The sequence below is a fragment of the Schistocerca piceifrons genome, chromosome 7 (genome assembly GCF_021461385.2).
Source record: "Schistocerca piceifrons isolate TAMUIC-IGC-003096 chromosome 7, iqSchPice1.1, whole genome shotgun sequence".
Classification (NCBI taxonomy): Eukaryota; Metazoa; Arthropoda; class Insecta; order Orthoptera; family Acrididae; genus Schistocerca; species Schistocerca piceifrons.
The window spans coordinates 232,609,702-232,627,526 of NC_060144.1; the positions used below are offsets into that span (position 1 = coordinate 232,609,702).

At 42.4% G+C, this 17,825-nt stretch overlaps 1 protein-coding gene across 1 annotated transcript in view; it reads right to left on the reverse strand.

Moving 5' to 3' along the window:
* The window catches only part of LOC124805040 (U3 small nucleolar RNA-associated protein 15 homolog), a 39,569-nt gene that overhangs the window by 5,253 nt on the left and 16,491 nt on the right, over positions 1-17,825 (reverse strand). The window contains exon 7 of the mRNA XM_047265461.1: positions 16,135-16,436. Within this exon, the coding sequence (XP_047121417.1) occupies positions 16,135-16,436 (302 nt within the window). The remainder of the gene's footprint in view (positions 1-16,134; positions 16,437-17,825) is intronic.

Below are 17,825 nucleotides of genomic sequence, written 5' to 3' on the forward strand. Positions count from 1 at the left end.
CTTCTGGTTGGAGTAGGGCTTGTTTAAAATGCGCCGATTCAGAATCAAATGCGAAGTGTGCTCCGTCACACGTTTTCTTCATGCATAAGGTCAGCGACCAGCCGATAGTCACAAATAAATTGTTTCTGTTTATGGGAACATTATGAATCGACAAAATGTAACAAAATGGTGTCTTCATTTCTCTGACAATAGGACTAATATTCATGACGAACAAAGAACAGGTCAGCCATCTGTTATCTCTGATGCCCTTCTTCAGAGAACGGAGGAAACAATTCGTGCGAATAGGTGTCTCACATTGAACGAATTGCATCGGATCATACCGGACGTGTCAATGACAACTCTTTATGACGTTGTGACTGTCAAGTTAGGGTACAGGAAATTGTGTGTGCGCTGGGTTCCAAAACTGTTAATGGAAGAACACAAAAAGAAAAGGATGGGCTTTGCACTCGACTTCCTCACATGCTATGCTGGAGCAGGTGATGAGTTCCTTGATAACATTGCGACAGGTGATGACACATAGGTTTAGCACCATACACCTGAATCCAAGCAACAATCAATGCAATGGCGCCATTCGAATTCACCAAATGCCAAGAAATTAAAAATGTCGATTTCAGCGAAGAAAATCATGGCTTCTGGTTTTTGGGACAGACAAGGCATTCTTCTGTTGGAATGCCTCCTGGAACGACAAATAATGCTGCCTCATATTGCCAAACTTTGAAACATCTTCGAAGAGCAATTCAAAACAAATGCAGGGGAATGCTGACAAGTGGAGTCTGCGTGCTTCATGACCTCGCTCGGCCTCACACAGGGCACGTAACCAAAGCTCTACTCAAACAATTTAAATGGGACGTATTGGACCATCCGCCATACAGCCCGGACCTTGCGCTCACCGACTTCCATGTCTTCCGTTACCTGAAGTCACATCTCGGTGGAAAATCATTCCACGACGATAAAGAGACCAAAGATGAAGTTGAAATGTGGTTCCGACAACAGGCGGCAACCTTCTATGACCGTGGGATACAAAAGCTTGTGCACCGACTTAACAAAGGTTTGGATAAACTGACGTTTTCTGAATAAATGTTCTATTTAAGGACTGCGAGTCATTGTATCTTTACTTTTCGAAATGCCCTCGTATCTCAGCATAGTTTCTAGTCTTGAATGGTCATTATTCAACAACAGCAGTTCACATTGTCTGATAAATCAGTGACAATAAGAAGGAGAAAAACCAACAAGTGGCAACTATCCATCAAAATGGCTGGTTAGTTGATTTGGGGGAAGGGACCAAACAGCGAGGTCATCAGTCCCATAGGATTTGGGAAGGATGGGGAAGAAAGACAAGCATGTCCTTTCAAAGGAACCATTCCGCCATTTGCCTGAAGGAATTTAAGAAAATCACAGAAAACCTAAATCAGGATAGCGGAACACAGTTTTGAACCATCGTCCTCCCAGATGCAATCCCAGTGTGCTAACCACTGCACCACCTCACTCAGTCCATCAAAATGTGCTCAAGATATTATTCTATGAAAGCTCTACAGCATATTTGCAACACTGCATAATAAAAAGCAGTATTCATTGGTCGATAAGTAATTCATTACACATTAAAAATGGAAGGACTATATTCCTATGAATACTGAACATATTTATCAATTTAATTAAATAATGAAGGCATCAGAGTGAGAATCACATTTTTAGTTTTAGCATTACTATGGGTGTTCACTTCCTCCTCGTTCTGTAATGTGGCATAGCTTATCAGTCCCTGAGCAGTGTACTCCCTCCAGTTCTTTCCTCTCTCTTAGTGACCACCAGTATCTGGTCTTGAAATTCTGCTGCTTCATAGGCAGAAGTGAAATAAAATGGCAATGTATGAAACTAACTGTTGCGACTATTATTCATTTCCAATGCAGTCTCCCCATGCAACAACTTTTTGTAGAAGTACATCACAGTTTTGTTTCAAAATATACTGGCAGATTCTAGTGTGTGTAAGTGTGTGTGTGTGTTGGGGCTTATGGGCACTTAACGTCGAGGTCATCAGTGCCCTGACACACATTAAAAGGAACGAATGTGGACAGACCTAATAAAACTGAAGCACACGCGCAAAGAAAGCAGGAAAAGGAGGAAAATGCTACATAAGAAAGTAAGGAAAGGCAAAACATAGCAGCAAGAATGCCACAGGAAATTGTCACTGGCTGGCCACTTACATAAAATATGGGCGGGCTTGTTACACAGTGAGCCATGCGTCATAGGGCGGTGGCCTATCTAAAGCCAAGTGAGGAGAACCTCATCCCATCGATGGGGTTGAAAGAAAGTAAACCACACACGTGTTGTGGGCTTCACTAAACGGAGCTTATTGTCAGTCACTTCCAGCCACTCATCATCCCACCGACGCATGACGCGTGAGCTCAACAGTGAGGTGAGTGGGTGCAGGGGGATAGCACACTGAAATACTTGTGGATCGAGACACGCCTCCTTGGCTGCAAGATCTGCCCTTTCATTCCCAGCAATGCCAACGTGCCCCGGAACCCACCACCTTCCCCAGTCGCTGTAGTTGGAGGAGGGCATCCTGGATGGTCTGGACTATTTTATCTGCTGGATACAAACATTGCAATGAGTGAAGGGCACTTACTGAATTGGAACAGACAAGGAATTTAGGACAGGAAGAATGCCTCATTTGCTCTTGTGCCTGCAAGATAGCAGACAATTCTGCATCAAAGACAGTAAAAGTCGGAGGCAGTCGAACCTTGAGGACACGATCCGCAAAAACAACACAGCAGCCAACGGAATCCCCGTTTCGACCCATCCGTAAAAACAGGTACATAGTCATGGTGTTCAGATAAAATGGCAGAAAATGCTGCATTAAAAATGGTGGCAGGAGAGCAATCTCTCTTGTACTGCACCAAATCTAAAATCACTCTGGGCCTCTCCAGTAACCAGGGTGGCAGGCGGTTAAAACCCAGGATTTGGGGTTGTACAGACTCCACACCGAGGGACTCTAGCACATGTTGCACACAGATCCCAAATGGCAACGTAGCCCGGGGACGGTCCAGATGTGGATGAGCAACAATATGGTGAGCAGGCGAGGTGGGAGCTCCAAGAAACTTACAAGCCTGCCGCATCAGCAGGAGCTGCCGCCGGATGGTAAGAGGTGGTTCCCCAGCCTCAGCACAGAGGCTGGGTATGGGACTGGTCTGATACGCACCCGGGGAAAGTCAAATCCCTGCATGGTGGACAGCGTCAAGGATCCTCAAATAAGACGGCCTCGCTGACCCATACACTGTGAACCCGTAGTCCAGCCGTGAACGCACAAAAGCCCGATAAAACTGAAGGAGACACGCCCTGTCCACTCCCCAAGACCTGTGGCTGAGGCACTTGAGGATGTTCAGTGTCTTCAGGGTTCTGGCTTTAAAGTCTCGTAGGTGTGGCAGCCATGACAACCTGGAGTCAAAAATTAGGCCCAGAAACTGCACTGTGTCTCTAAAATGTAGGACAGTATCCCCCATACGCAAGGCAGGCAAAGTAAAAAAAACACACACACACTTATTGGCAGAAAACCGAAATCTCATCTTTGCAGCCCACTCCTCTAACCGCCGCACTGTTAGCTGCAACTGACGGCTCACAGTTGCAACACTGGAGAAGGGACAGAAAACAGCAAAGTCATTCACAAATAAGGAGCACTGTACTGGACTCCTCACAGTAGACGTTATACTGTTGATGGCTATGGCAAAGAGGGTAATGCTTAAAACACTGCCCTGGTGGACACCGTTCTCTTGCTCAAAGTGATCAGACAGTGTGTTACCAACTCGGGTACGAAAAAACCGCTGAGACAGGAAAGACCAAATGAAAATGGGGAGGCGACCATGAAAGGCCCATTGATGCAGCTGACCATGAAAGGCCCATTGATGCAGCTGTGCAAGAATACAGTGTCTCTAAGTAGTATCATATGCCTTATTGATACCAAAGAAGATACCGATACAGTGATGCTGATGGAGGAAAGCCTGATGAATAGCCGCCTCTAGGAGGGTCAGGTTGTCGACCGTGGACCAAAATTATCGGAATCCACACTGAGAGCGGCTAAGGAGCTGCCTGGTTTCTAACAGCCAGACCAGACGACGGTTAAACATCCTTTCCAGGGTCTTTCCGACACAGCTCGTCAAGGCGATACTCTGATAACTACTGGGACACGTGCGGTCCTTTCCTGGTTTGAGGAGAGGGATGAGAATTGCCTCCCTCCACGAGGTGGGGAACACTCCTGTCTGCCATACGAGATTAAAACATTCGAGGAGGATTTCCTTTGACACCGCTGGCAGATGTCGAAGCGTGGAGTACCGGATGCAGTCGTGACCTGGTGCAGTGTCAGAAGTCTCAGTAAGTGCCGATTTGAGTTCCCACATGGAGAAAGGGAGTTGTAGGCCTCAGAACAGTTCGACCGAAAGTCCAAGTTTGCTCTCTCGACAGTCGCACGTTAGCGATGAAATGCTGGATCCTGGTTTGCAGTGGCAGTACTTTGTGCAAAATACTCTGAAAGCGTCTGAGCAATGTCTCTGGGTGTCGTTTGGAGGCACCCCTGGTTCATGACTACAGCTATTGGTAAACGGCTGTGTTTACCGGAAATCCTCCAGATGGCTTCCCATACTTTTGTGGAACAAGCGGAACAGTTGATGGAGTCCAGGAACTCCTGCCATTACCTTATTTTTCTCTTTTTAATGACAAGGCGTCCCTGGCTCTCGCGATTCGAAAGGCGGTAAGATTGACCGCTATTGGGCGGCATTTAAATCGGCGAAGAGCCGCACGCCTGTCCCGGATGGCTGAATGGCACTCTTCTGCCCACCAAGGTACACGGCACCGCTTAAGAAGTCCAAAAGACTTTGGTATGGACAGGTCAGCAGCATGATGGATCACAAATGTGATGTGATCCACCCATTCCTGTACGCTGTTGCAGCGTTCAAAGACAGCCAACCGACTGAACAGTGGCCAGTTAGCCCTGCCAATCATCCACAATGACGGCCTCTGCTCCAGCAATACACCATCCAGGAGATGAATGCAGATGGGGAAGTGATCGCTGGAATGAAGGTTGTCAATGACCTCCCAGTGAACAGAGTTGGTGAGGGTTGAAGAGCAGAAAGATAGGCCAATGGCTGAGAATGACCCAGTAGCAGCAGAGAAATGGATCGGAGTACCAGTGTTGAGGATGCACAACACTTGAGATGTCAGGAAGCTCTCCAAAACTCGACCTCGAGCGCAAAGGGAAGTTGAGCCGCACAGGACATGATGGGCATTGAAGTCGCCCAGGAGGAGAAATGGGCACGGGAGTTGTTCGATAAGATCTGTGAGAGCCTCTAAGTTCTCTGCATCCAGAGGAGGTAAATAAAGGGAGCACAGGGTAAGCCTCTGACGTGAATGAATTTCAACTGCAACTGCTTGCAGGTAAGCATCCAGGGGGAGAGCAGAGGAGTGGTGGCCATTATTGACAAACACGGCAACTCCGCCATTGGCCCTTTCCCCAGTCAGGTCATCCTTGTGATATAACGTATAGCCCCTTAGTACAGGAGCATCAGATGGTTTTAAATTTGTTTCCTGTAAACACAAGCACAAAGGGTGTTGCTGTGCTAAGAGTTTCAGTTCCTCCACATGTGTCCGGAATCCATTCATGTTCCACTGTCTAATGGGAGCCATCTATCAGGGTGACCTTCATCCTCACTTTCTGTCGGGGAGGAGAGCCCACAACAGGTGGAGGCTCAGTTTTGGGGTGAGACGATTGCCCCAGTCTGACATCAACCTCCATCACTTCTGAAGAGGAGTCGAGAGAGACGTCAGAGAGAATGACATCAACATCAGCAGACTGCATACCCTCAGTCTCCTCCAGCGCACGAGTCTTTACCTTTGGCTTTGGCTTAGATTTTTTGGTCTGAGGTGGCATTGGAGATTGGAGCCAAAACCTCAGAAGTGGTAGGGTGTGTAGCAGCGCTGGGCAGTGCACAAGACTTGACCTGGGGAGGGGCAGGAAGGTACATGATGTCAGCTACCATGGCCTGGTCAGAAGGCCGCGGGGAGGGGGGGGGGGGGGGGGGGCAGGCTTCACGGGAACTGCAGCAGCGCACGTACATTGATAAACGCAGGTGCTAGTGCTAACAGTACCAACCTCCATTCGTGTAGCGGCATTAGTTTTCAAGACTAGCTGTTTCAGAACAGAAGAAAAGGAGGCAGCAAACTTGGTCGGTTGCGTGGACTTGTATATTTTCTTCGCCTCACCATACGGGATGCGTTTTGTGGTTTTAAGTTCCTGGATCTTCCATTCCTCAAGGAAAACTCTGCATTCCCTACTCCACACAGGGTGATCCCCAGAGCAGTTGACACAACTGGGAGGAGAGGAGCAACCAACTCCCTCATGGGCGGCTTTACCACATTTCCCGCAAGTGGCTTCCCCTCTACAGCCGAGAGTAGTGTGCCCAAAGTGTTGGCACTTAAAACACCGCATGGGGTTGGGGTAATAAGGCCGTACACTGAGACGTAGGAAACCTGCCTTCACATGCTCTGGCAATTTGGTGCTGTTAAAAGTAAGAATAAATGAGTCGGACTTCACAAGAGCACCATCCACCTGTTTCATAACGTGTTGCACGTCGACAATTCCTTCCCGGGACCATTCAGCCTTCACTTCGTCTTGGGGAATGTCAACGAGATCCCTGCAAGTCACAACACCTTTGCTGTAGTTCAAGGTGTTGTGAAATTCAGTCTCTATCGCAAACTACCCAAGGAATTGTGCCTTCTAAAGGTTCTTGACTTGTTGGAAGCTAGATGTTTCAACCAACAAGGTTCAATTTTGCAAGCACTTTACAGATTTTAAGGTGCCAGCAATGCCTTCTGAGCCTTTCTGTATATAAAATGGTGAAACTTTATCAAAACTCCCCCCTCTTTTCTTTTAATTATAAGAAACACATTCTGCGAACCAGTTTGCATTCTGTTACCAGTAACTGAATCAGGAGGATTGGCTACATGAGCCCTCTTGTTGGATTGGGTGTTAGAACCTACCAGCGGCCCACCCTTTCCGCTGGGAGGAGAAGAATAAAAGTTTGAGGGTTCTATCTCGGTCCCACGAGCAGCTAGGGAACTAGAAATCCACCTAGACAGAGCCCTGCATACCTAGGTAAGCCTCATACAACTGAGGTGCAGCAGGTTCCCCAGAGGTTGCCCACTAACAACTGTTCCACCTCAACAGCCATGCATCTCATTAGCGCGCAGCACACCTTGAGATTGAGGGGTTGTTTATAGAGGTTTATTCCATCCTCGCGATCCGGGTGGTCAAGCTGAGATCCTCATTCCCTGAGACACACAACATTCCACCGCCGCGCCGTACGGTGGTCGCTGAAGTATGCCCAGAGCTTACGATGACAGGGGACTGGCGGCACTTACCAGTTCAGGAACCCCGGGGTCACCAAGCCCGTACGCAGCAAATGAATGCTGAGCCCTTGGGGGCGGCACATTCTTGCATCCCTATCTATTAATGATGACTAAGAAAGATCTTCAAGTGATCACATACATGTATCACATTCACGGAGATCTTCAATCACATTTACTGTAATATCTGCATGTTTCTTCTGCTGCCTAAATGCTTTCCTTTAGTCCCTTACGAAAGGCTTGGTCATGTGCATGCATTACTTAGCAAGTAATTGGATTATAATAGGGTGTTCGTATCAGCATTACACCAACAATTATCTGATATCTTGCCACAACTGACATCCATCTTCCAGTATAGACTCTTTTATAGTATCACTTAAGAAAAGTAAACATATTATTATTATTATTGTTATTATTATTATTATTATTATTATTATTATTATTATTATTATTATTATTATTATTATTATTGTGGTCATCATCTTTGGTCTGAAGACTACTTTGATGAAGTTCCCCACACTAACCAATTCTGTGCAAGACTCCTCATCTCCAACACCTCCAAGTGTCTACTACAACCTATCACCATTCGAATTTTCTTACTGCATTTGCCCTTTAGTCTCTCTCTAGCATTTTAGCCCTTACACTTCCCTCCAATGCCAAACTGACAATTCCTTGATGCCTTAGAATATGCTCTTATCACAATCTTGAACATCACTGTTAACAGCAACTGTGACTAAACTGCAGCTAATGAAGTAACCAGCCTATCAGCTGCAGGAAGTCTATTCATTTTAATTTGACCTAGGTTTTGATATTACAATGAATATCTTCTTCAGAAGTACATGAAGTTACTTAAAAATTGTTGCAACACAAACAATAATTTCTAGCTACCAATTATAAAGTAAAATAATTAAAATCCCCAACTGGACAATGAAACCATTACTTACTTGGCAACATATGAAAAATAAAAAGTACCAAATATACTTAAATAAAATGGTTCAAATGGCTCTGAGCACTATGGGACTCAACTGCTGTGGTCGTAAGTCCCCTAGAACTTAGAACTACTTAAAACTAACTAACCTAACGACATCACACACATCCATGCCCGAGGCAGGATTCGAGCCTGCGACCATAGCGGTCGTGCGGTTCCAGACTGAAGTGATGTTGACAACAAGGTAATGTGGCAAAATATTTACACACACACAAGTAACAGTTTGAAACCATCAAAGAAGTCTCTATTTCACAAGCGTAACTGTTATTTAAAAGGTGATCCTCTATTCTTATATTGTACCTAAAAATCTCTAATTCTTTCTAATATATCTAATCTTCTTTATGCTAGATCTCAATTTATTCGACTATTTCTGGATTATCACCCAACAATAGTAAGTGTTCTGTGAATTTAGAACTATGCACATTAGTACCTTTTTCACCTAAAAGATGTTCTTCATATCTTATTTTAAATGTCCCTGCAGTTTGTCTGATATAAAATACTGGACATCTCAACTGCATAAAGGTTAATTTGGTGCCTTAATACTATGAATTAAGAGGCTACTGTCAGCAGAGAAAGTTAATTTGCAGTTATATTTTTTAACCACCTGTGGTCTAATCCTATAAGATACTGCATATTGCCTACAAAAGGTAGCAAAATGTACCATTCATTTTCACTTTTCTCATTTTTAGTCACTTAAGGTGGTACGTCTATATCTTGTTTTCTTCTAAAAATTGTCTACTATAGATGCAACTACTGTCTACTATAGATGGTGTGTATCCATTATTATAGGCTACAACATCTCTTTCACTATTTTTTCTGTATTTAAAGGTATTACTACTGCAGGATTTATGGATGAGTGAAAAAAGCCATCTAGCGAGACTCAGGGTTTGTTGAGTCACATGGTATAATATGATCTGTACTAGGGTTTTGTGAAAAATATTGAAAGTTATTCTGGCACCTATAATCACAGGTTTGAAATCTAAAAAAATTAATTCATAATTTTCATTCTGTAACTCACAGGTAAATGTAATTTTTTCATGAAGACTATTAAATGTTTTAAAAAGTACGTCAGTTTCATCTTTTGTCCCATTAAAAACGTTCAAGATGTCATCAACATACTGCAATCAAAACTGATCACCTAATTTTGTTTGTGCCTGACTTTTAAAAAAATTTTCTTCTAACACGTTTATAAAAATTCAGGCCAGAATGCTGGCTAATGGGTTACCTGTTGTGAAGTCATCTGATTGTTGAAAAAGGTTTCCACTAAAGACAAAATAATTATGTTTTACTACCACTTTCAGCAGCTGTATTAGTCCTGTAATCTATTCATCTGTTACTTCTTTTTTATTAGCCTTCAGGTTTTATTCCACTCTTTCTAAACTGATATGAACTGTCACATTGGTGTAAAGGTTCATAATGTCAACCTATCTGTGACTGATATTTACTGAAACATTATTCTGAAAAACATGTGATTTTTCAACCTGAGTGTGTAAAATTTTGCTAAATCGTGGTATCCGCCATTTATACTGTTATCTATAAAATGAATTGGCCACCCTATTTTATGCACTTTAAACCGGGATTGTACCTTTGGAGACTTTGGATTTATGTTAATAAATTGCTTTTTTTTAAATAGTCTTTATCAAATGCTTCCTCAATTCAAAAATCCTAATTTCTTTCTGCATATTTATAATCGGAACTTCCTCTCATTCAGAAACATTATTCTCCTCCAAGAATTCTTTGGTTGGGCTACATATTCATTCTCACTGAGGATAACCACTGTATTTCCTTTATCTGATTTTGTTACAAGAGCCTCCCTTTGTCTAAGTTTTTATCAATATTTTTAATCACCTGTAGATCTTTATTTTGTGAGTTATAAATTTCATGAGATACTCTCACCACTTTTGGAACTTCACATTCTTGTATTAGCTAAAGTTATTTTAAAGTCTACAATTAAATTTTCTACTATAAATGAATATTTAATATTAGACATTGCATCATACTTAAGCCCTTTCCTCAAAGGAGTATTTTCCTCTTCTGTGAAATTTATTCAGACTTCATTAAACACTCTGTTGAAGAATATGTGGCCAGATTTTTGAAAAATATTGAAATTATGATATTGTACTGTAGGAAATATATTTTCAAATTTTGCTAGCTTTCTCTCATGTCTTTCACAAATTTTGTCTTTGCAATCACTTGGCTATTCAAAATGAAGATCCATAGCATGTCTATTTGAAAATTAAAATTCACATAAAAACTTCAGTTACTTCTAAAAATAAATGATATGTCTCTTCAGTCATATTGTCCTTCTTTCTGTATAGCACATGTATTCTATCTGATATTATTTGTTGATCTCATCTTTTGAATGGTTTTCTCATACACTGTTTAATGCCAATGAAAGATTTTAATGCAGTTCAGTAGCAGCTCCATTTCTTCACATCTACTGAATTGGATAGCGATACCTATGTTAAGTATTTTTCTTCTGATGTTTTTATAATTTGTTACAGACTTGGATACTTGGGAAGGTAGGAATTTCACAATCTTGAATGTGCTCGATACTACTGTGAGTATGTTCTCCAGAAATACATGATGTTACCAAAAAATTGTGATAGACAAACACTCACTTATAGCAACTCATTATAAAATAATTAAATTTCTCAAATGGAAAATGAAACTATTACTCACTTGGTAACATTAATCAAAACATGTTACAAAAATCATGTGCTAACAAGCTCAGTACACATACAGTGACTGCAATTAATATTGGGAATTTTAATTGTTTTACACCATAATTTGTAATTAGATATTACTGTTTGTTTTGCCTCAATTTTTAGGTAACATCATGTGCTCCTGCAGGACATACTCACAGTAGTATCAAAATGTAGGTCAAGTTTATTTATTTAAACTTTCTACAACTGATGCGGCTGGATATTTTATTGATTGATGTGCACTATCAAATAATCCCTTCTTTTAGGCAAGTTGTGGCTCATATTCATTCCTCCTTCTCCCCCCCCCCCCCCCCCCAATTCTGATTCAGTACCATCTAGTTAATTACTCATTCTACTCATCTAAACCCCAGCATTCTTCTGTGGCACTACATTTCAGGAGTTAACATTCTCTTCTTTTTGTGCTGTTTGCTGTTCACACTTCACTTTCATCTAAGGCTACACTCCACGCAAGTGAGTTTGCGATGTGCGTGAACATATTCACGATGCTTGAGATAGCCACACTTGATGGCCTTTGGGGCTGAAACCAGTCATGTATAAAATAAAAGTGCAACTGGTGACGAATCTCTTTCAAATTACAATATCTCTCTTCTCCAGCAGAGATTCTGTTGTGACTCACCGATCTTTCAAAGTGCCGCCGCGCAGTTACGCGCATCCTCTACATGCGGCGCTGTCTGCCAGCCATGCAGCAGCAGCGCCACCTAAGCGGCCAGCCAGCCAGCGGCTGCTAGACTTGGACTCAGTTATGATTTGACTGTTAAAGTGTACACACGTCTTACTCTGTTTACTTGATCTGTGACTTTCATGTATTGCGTCTTCCTTGAAATATATTTGTTCAACTTGAAGTCATAACAGATTCTTTTGTTTATGTTCATCTTATGACTTCTTTTCAACAAATTAAACTTTCTGTTCAAGTGATTTTTCTTGTCCTTTGATTCCTCTGACCAGAAGACAGTGTCATCAGCAAACCAAAGAAGTTTTTATTCCTGCTCCCTGAAGTTGAATTCCTTTACCAAATATCTCATAGGTTTCTTTTACTGTTCGCTCTATGTACACACTGAATAACATCCAGTCTAAGCTACAAACCTGCCACACACACTTTTCAATTGCTGCTTCCCTTTCACATCCTTCGAATCTCAGAAAGTTGAACCTAACTTATTACTCTCTGTATTTTATGCCTGCTAACATCAGAACTTCAAAGCACTTATTTTAGTCAACACTTAAGTGTTTTCAAAATCTACAAATACCATAAAGGGAGGGTTTGTTTTCCTTCAACTTGTCTTGTAACATCAGTAATGCACTATGTTTGCCCACAGTTATCTGAAACCCAAGTGAATCTTTCCCCAAGCAGGCTTCTAACAGTACTGATCCTTTCTTACACGCATAATATATGTTAATACTTTTACATCATGACTTATTAAATTAATGGTTTGCTACTTACTGTAAAGACAACACATTAAATTGTAGACAGGAACAACTAAAAGAAACTTCACTCATTAGCTTCCAACCACAGCCTTCATATGAAAAGGGAACTCACACATTCAGTCACACAAGCAAGCACACCTCACGCATTCATGACCACCAATTCTATCAGCTTGGACTGGAATGCAGTTGTCACATAGAATAGAAGCAGCAATCTGGAGCACATGGGGAAGGAGAAGGGTCTTGCAGATTGAGCAGGGGCTAGACTGTCATCAAGTGAACCATCAGGAGGCTGTGGGACACAGATGTGTGGAGGGAGGGGGTAGAGGGCAGCACACAAAGAGATATGGGAGACATGAATAGGTAAGAGGTAACAGGACGGGTAGGGTGGACACTGTTGGGTGGAGACTGCAGGGCCAATATGTTACCAAAGGCTGATGTGGGAATAATTTTGGGAGCGGAGAATGTGTTGTGAAGATAACTTCCACCTGCACAGTTCAGAAAAGCTAGTGGTGAATGGAAAGATCCAGATGACTCCAGCACAATGACAGCCATTGAAATCCAGCACATTATGTTCAGCTGCATGATGTGCCACAGGGTGGTCTACTTTGCTCTTGGTCAAAGTTTGATGGTGGCTGTTAATGCTAGTGAATAGTACTTCCTATTCCAGTCCTGTCACAGGCTTATCCTACCCCATCAGAGGCCAGGCCACCTGTGAAAGTAGGATGTTATATATCACCCCTGCCGCACAGCTTTTAATATTGGTATGACTACTAGGATGAACAGCCGCCACAAAACTATGGCCAAGAGCAAAGTAGACCAACCGGTGCATAACATTCAGCTGAACATAACATGCTTAATTTCAATGACTGCTTCACTACCCGAGCCACCTGGATTCTTCCCTCCACCACTAGCTTTTATGAACTGCAGAGGTGGGGTTATCCTTACCACAAAAAGCATTCTCTGCTCCAGAAACTATCCTGCCCTCAACTTTCAATGACATACTGTCCCCACACTCACCAACTAATAGTTTCCATCCCATCTGTCCTATCATGTTTCTCAATATCTTTGTATGCCACCCTCTACCAACGCACCTGCCCATCTTTCCCTGCTCCCTTCCTTTTTCACTCCCTGCTCCCCCCCCCCCCCCCCCAATTGCCCCGCTCCCTCAACTTTCCTGCCCCACAACCTCCTGACGCTGTGCCTGTTGGCAGTTTAGTCCCTGCTCACTCCGCCAGACAGCAGTCTTCTCTCCCCCAACCCACACACTGTTACTCCTTCCCCTTCCCCATCCCCTCCAGATTGCTGCTTCCGTTCTACACGACTGTTACATTCCGGTCAAGCTGCCAGAGATGGTGGTCGCATGTGTATGAGCAGTGTGAACGGATGTATGCGAGTTTCCTTTTCTGACAAAGGCTATGGCTGAAAGCTAATATGTAAGTGTCTTTTAGTTGTGCCTGTCAGCAATTTAATGTGTCATCTTTACAGTAAGTTGTAATCTTTCTTTTCCCTACATTGTTGATATTCCTACCTAGAGTTTCCCTTTGTTTAACAATTCCAGACCCAATTTTTTTCTGGAGAAATGAAAATTTTTCTTTATGCTGTAATGCTCTTAGGTGATCTTTTTAATGATGTTAGATGCAAGATTATTCAAAAACGTGTAACCAAAACACACTCTGTAAACTTGGCTTCTTTGTATGGTCTAAAATAAACCATTCTGAAATATTCACTGTTGTGACAAACAAACTCGCCATTCAATAATTACACTGAAGAGCCAAAATACTAGCACACCTGCCCAATGACGTGTAGGGCCCCCGTGAGAACGAAGAAGTGCCGCAGCATGACGTGGCATGGACTCAACTTATGTCTGAAGAAGTGCTGGAGGGAACTGACATCATCAATCCTGCAAGGCTGTCCATAAAAGTACAAGGGGGTGGCGATCCTTCTGAATAGCATGTTGCAAGACATCCCAGATATACACAAGAATGTTCATGTCTACAGAGTTTGGTGGCCAGCAGAAATGTTTAAACTCGGAAAAGTGTTCCTGGAGCCACTCTGTAGCAATTCTGGATGTGTGGGATGTCGCACTGTGCTACTGGAATCACCCAAGTCCATCATAACGCACAATGGACATTAATGGATGCAGGTGATCAGACGGGATGCCTATGTATGTGTCACCTTTCAGAATCATATCTAAAATTACCAGGGGTCCCATATCACTCCAACTGCACCATTATAGAGCCTCCACCAGCTTGAACAGTCCCCTGCTGACATGCAGGGTCCCTGGATTCATGAGGTTGTCTCCATACCCATACCCACACCCATTCCCATCCATCCATTCGATATAATTTGAAATGAGACTTGTCTGACTAGGGAACATGTTTCCAGTCATCAACAGTCCAATGTCGGTGTTGTTGAACCCAAGTGAGGTGTAAAGCTTTGTGTTGTGCAGTCACCAAGGGTATACTAGTAGGCCTTCAGCACCAAATACCCATACTGATTATGTTTTGTTGAATGGTTTGCATGCTAACACTTGTTTATGGCCAAGCACTGAAATCTGCAGCAATTTGGGGAAGGGTTGTACTTTTGTCACATTGAACAATTCTCTTCAATTGTCATTGATCCCATTCTTACAGGATCTTTTTCCGGTCACAGTGATGTCAGAGATTTCATGTTTTACCAGATTCCTGATATTCACGGTACACTCATGGAATGGTCGTACACGAAAATCCCCACTTCATTGCTACCTCGGAGATGTTGTGTGTCACCGCTCATGCCGCGACGATAACACCACGTTCAATCTCACTTAAATCTTAATAACTTGCCATTGTAGCAGCAGTAACCGATCTATCAACTGCATCAGATACTTGTCTTATACAGACGTTGCCGATCTCAGTGCCATATTCTGCCTGTTTACATACCTCTGTATTTGAATATGCATGCCTATACAAGTTTCTTTGGTTCTTCAGTGTGTAATGCAATATAACAATATTAATAATATTCATTTATACAGCGGAATATAACTAACCAGCCACTTCCGTGTATTCTGGGGATCACAAGCTCTGTGCACTGTTACAGCGACTTGATATTTTTCTGTAATGCCCAACAGGTGGCAGCACTTGAACATGTAAAATGTTTGAACATTCATAAATGTGTATATGAGGTTTCCAATGGGGGAAAAATATTTCTGTTGCAACTAAAAGAGAGTAAAATTTAATGTATACAGTTGTAGCTACTGGGTCTAAAAGGGTTAAATTAATGGTTTGATACACTCATACCCATTAGATCTGCCATCTTTGATATTCAGATCGTTACTTTCTTCCTTAATTATACATTTCTTCTCAGAGAACTTCAATGTCTCTTTTCCTAGGTCCTGAGTGAATGTCCCCTCTCCCCTCCACCCCAACCCCCACCAAACATTCCTCTATTCTCCACAATGAATATTGTTGTTCTAGGAGTTAGCAATGTCATTATTTACTTTTTAGTGTTTCTGTGGAGTGGGCTGAAGTTGCAACCCTCTGACTCTATCTGTCTCCCTCTCCATCCATCCATCCATCCATCCATCCATCCATCCTTCCACAAACATAAAACATATCCAAGGTAGTACATTACCTCATTAACTCCAGAAGCACACCCACTGTTACATGAGGAGTCTTGTTGACAACGTATGGTTTAAGAACGCAGTCCAGTGCCTTTGAGTATTGGAATTTTCTTAAATGTACATCATGGTTCGACATCTGCACAAGTTTCTTTTCGGGTACAACAACATCCACAGATGCTGGCTGGTAGTTATCTGGAGCATAACGATATGAGACTTTGCGTCTTTCTTGTCTGGATGGTTGAATTTCATCTTCCCGTCTAGATATTGATATCAAACCATCCACCATACCAGCTACAACTGTTTCATCCTTGGCCTGAAATTGTGGAAATTATATACATACTTATCTGCAACTCACAAGTAATTCAGCTATAACTGTTTCATCACTGGTCTAAAATTGTGAAATAATATACAGGATGAACCGGAATTCCAGCAACAGACTTTTAGAGGGCTAGGGACCAAAACAAGAAAATAGGTCGAGTAAACACAATCTCTGAAATGCGTACATTAACAGACATGAGCATCTCTTCATCTTCATTACTGTGAGACATATCTCTTCTACTGAAAGCTCTTTGCTTCCCGTATTTTGAGAGGTGGTAGTATGGACCAAAACAAGAAAAAATATCCACTAAACATGGACTCTAAAGTGCATTCCTGAAGAACTGTCAGCATTTGTTCATCTTCACTGGCATGAAACATACCTCTTCTACTGAAAACATGCTCTCAACTCTTAAGGTATGCAATTTAGAGCCCACATTTACTGGGAATTTTTTTCTTGTTTTGGTCCACACTATCACCTCTGAAAGTTTGTTGGTGAAGTTCTGGTTCACCCTATATGTACTTATCAGACACTTACAACAAATAAACTTATAAAATAATGCAGTACGTAATAGTAATGGTACTAACTGTCATGTACATGCACATTGCTCAACCAAATGCACCTATACAAGCAAAAGAGCTTTAAATTTCTTGAAGTTGATACTATAATTACTACACGTCAGTTTATAATCCAGTGTTAACAGGCAGTCTTTTAACCAGAACATACTTTCATCCAGTGAACTTTCACTGGGCATCACTATCCATCCATCTGCCCGTACATCCATCAATCAATCAATCCACCCATCCATTCACTCACCATTATCTGTAAACCTCATCCTCAGAGACAAAGAGACGTCAGAAATGCAGAACAAGTCAAAAGACAAGGGGTATTCAGAAAGTAAGTTCTGATTGGCCACAAAATGGAAACCACTGTGAAAATCAAAATTTTTTTATTAGCAACAGTTAGCTGCAACTTCCAGCTACTTATCTACATAGCCGCCAATTCGACTTAGACACCTGTCGTAGTGTTGTACCAGCTTTCCCATAGCCTCCTCACAAAAGGCAGCCACCAGTGCTTTCTGCCTCTATGTTGGTCTACAGCTCATTGTCTGTGCCAGAATGCTGTCTTCATAGCCAGTGGTTCATGTGAGCAGAGATGAAACTCAAAGGGAGTCAATTACAGAACGTACTGTGTGTGATCAAACATTTCCCATTGAAAACGCTGCAGGAGCACCTTCATTGTCCCTGCAGAATGCGGCTGAGAATTGTCTTGAAGAAGGAAATGCATGACAGTTTTATTATTTGAGCTATATTGCCTTAGGCGCAATTTTTCACCAGGCCCTCATACTTGATTGGATACCATACTTTCTAGTAACCTTTATGTGCT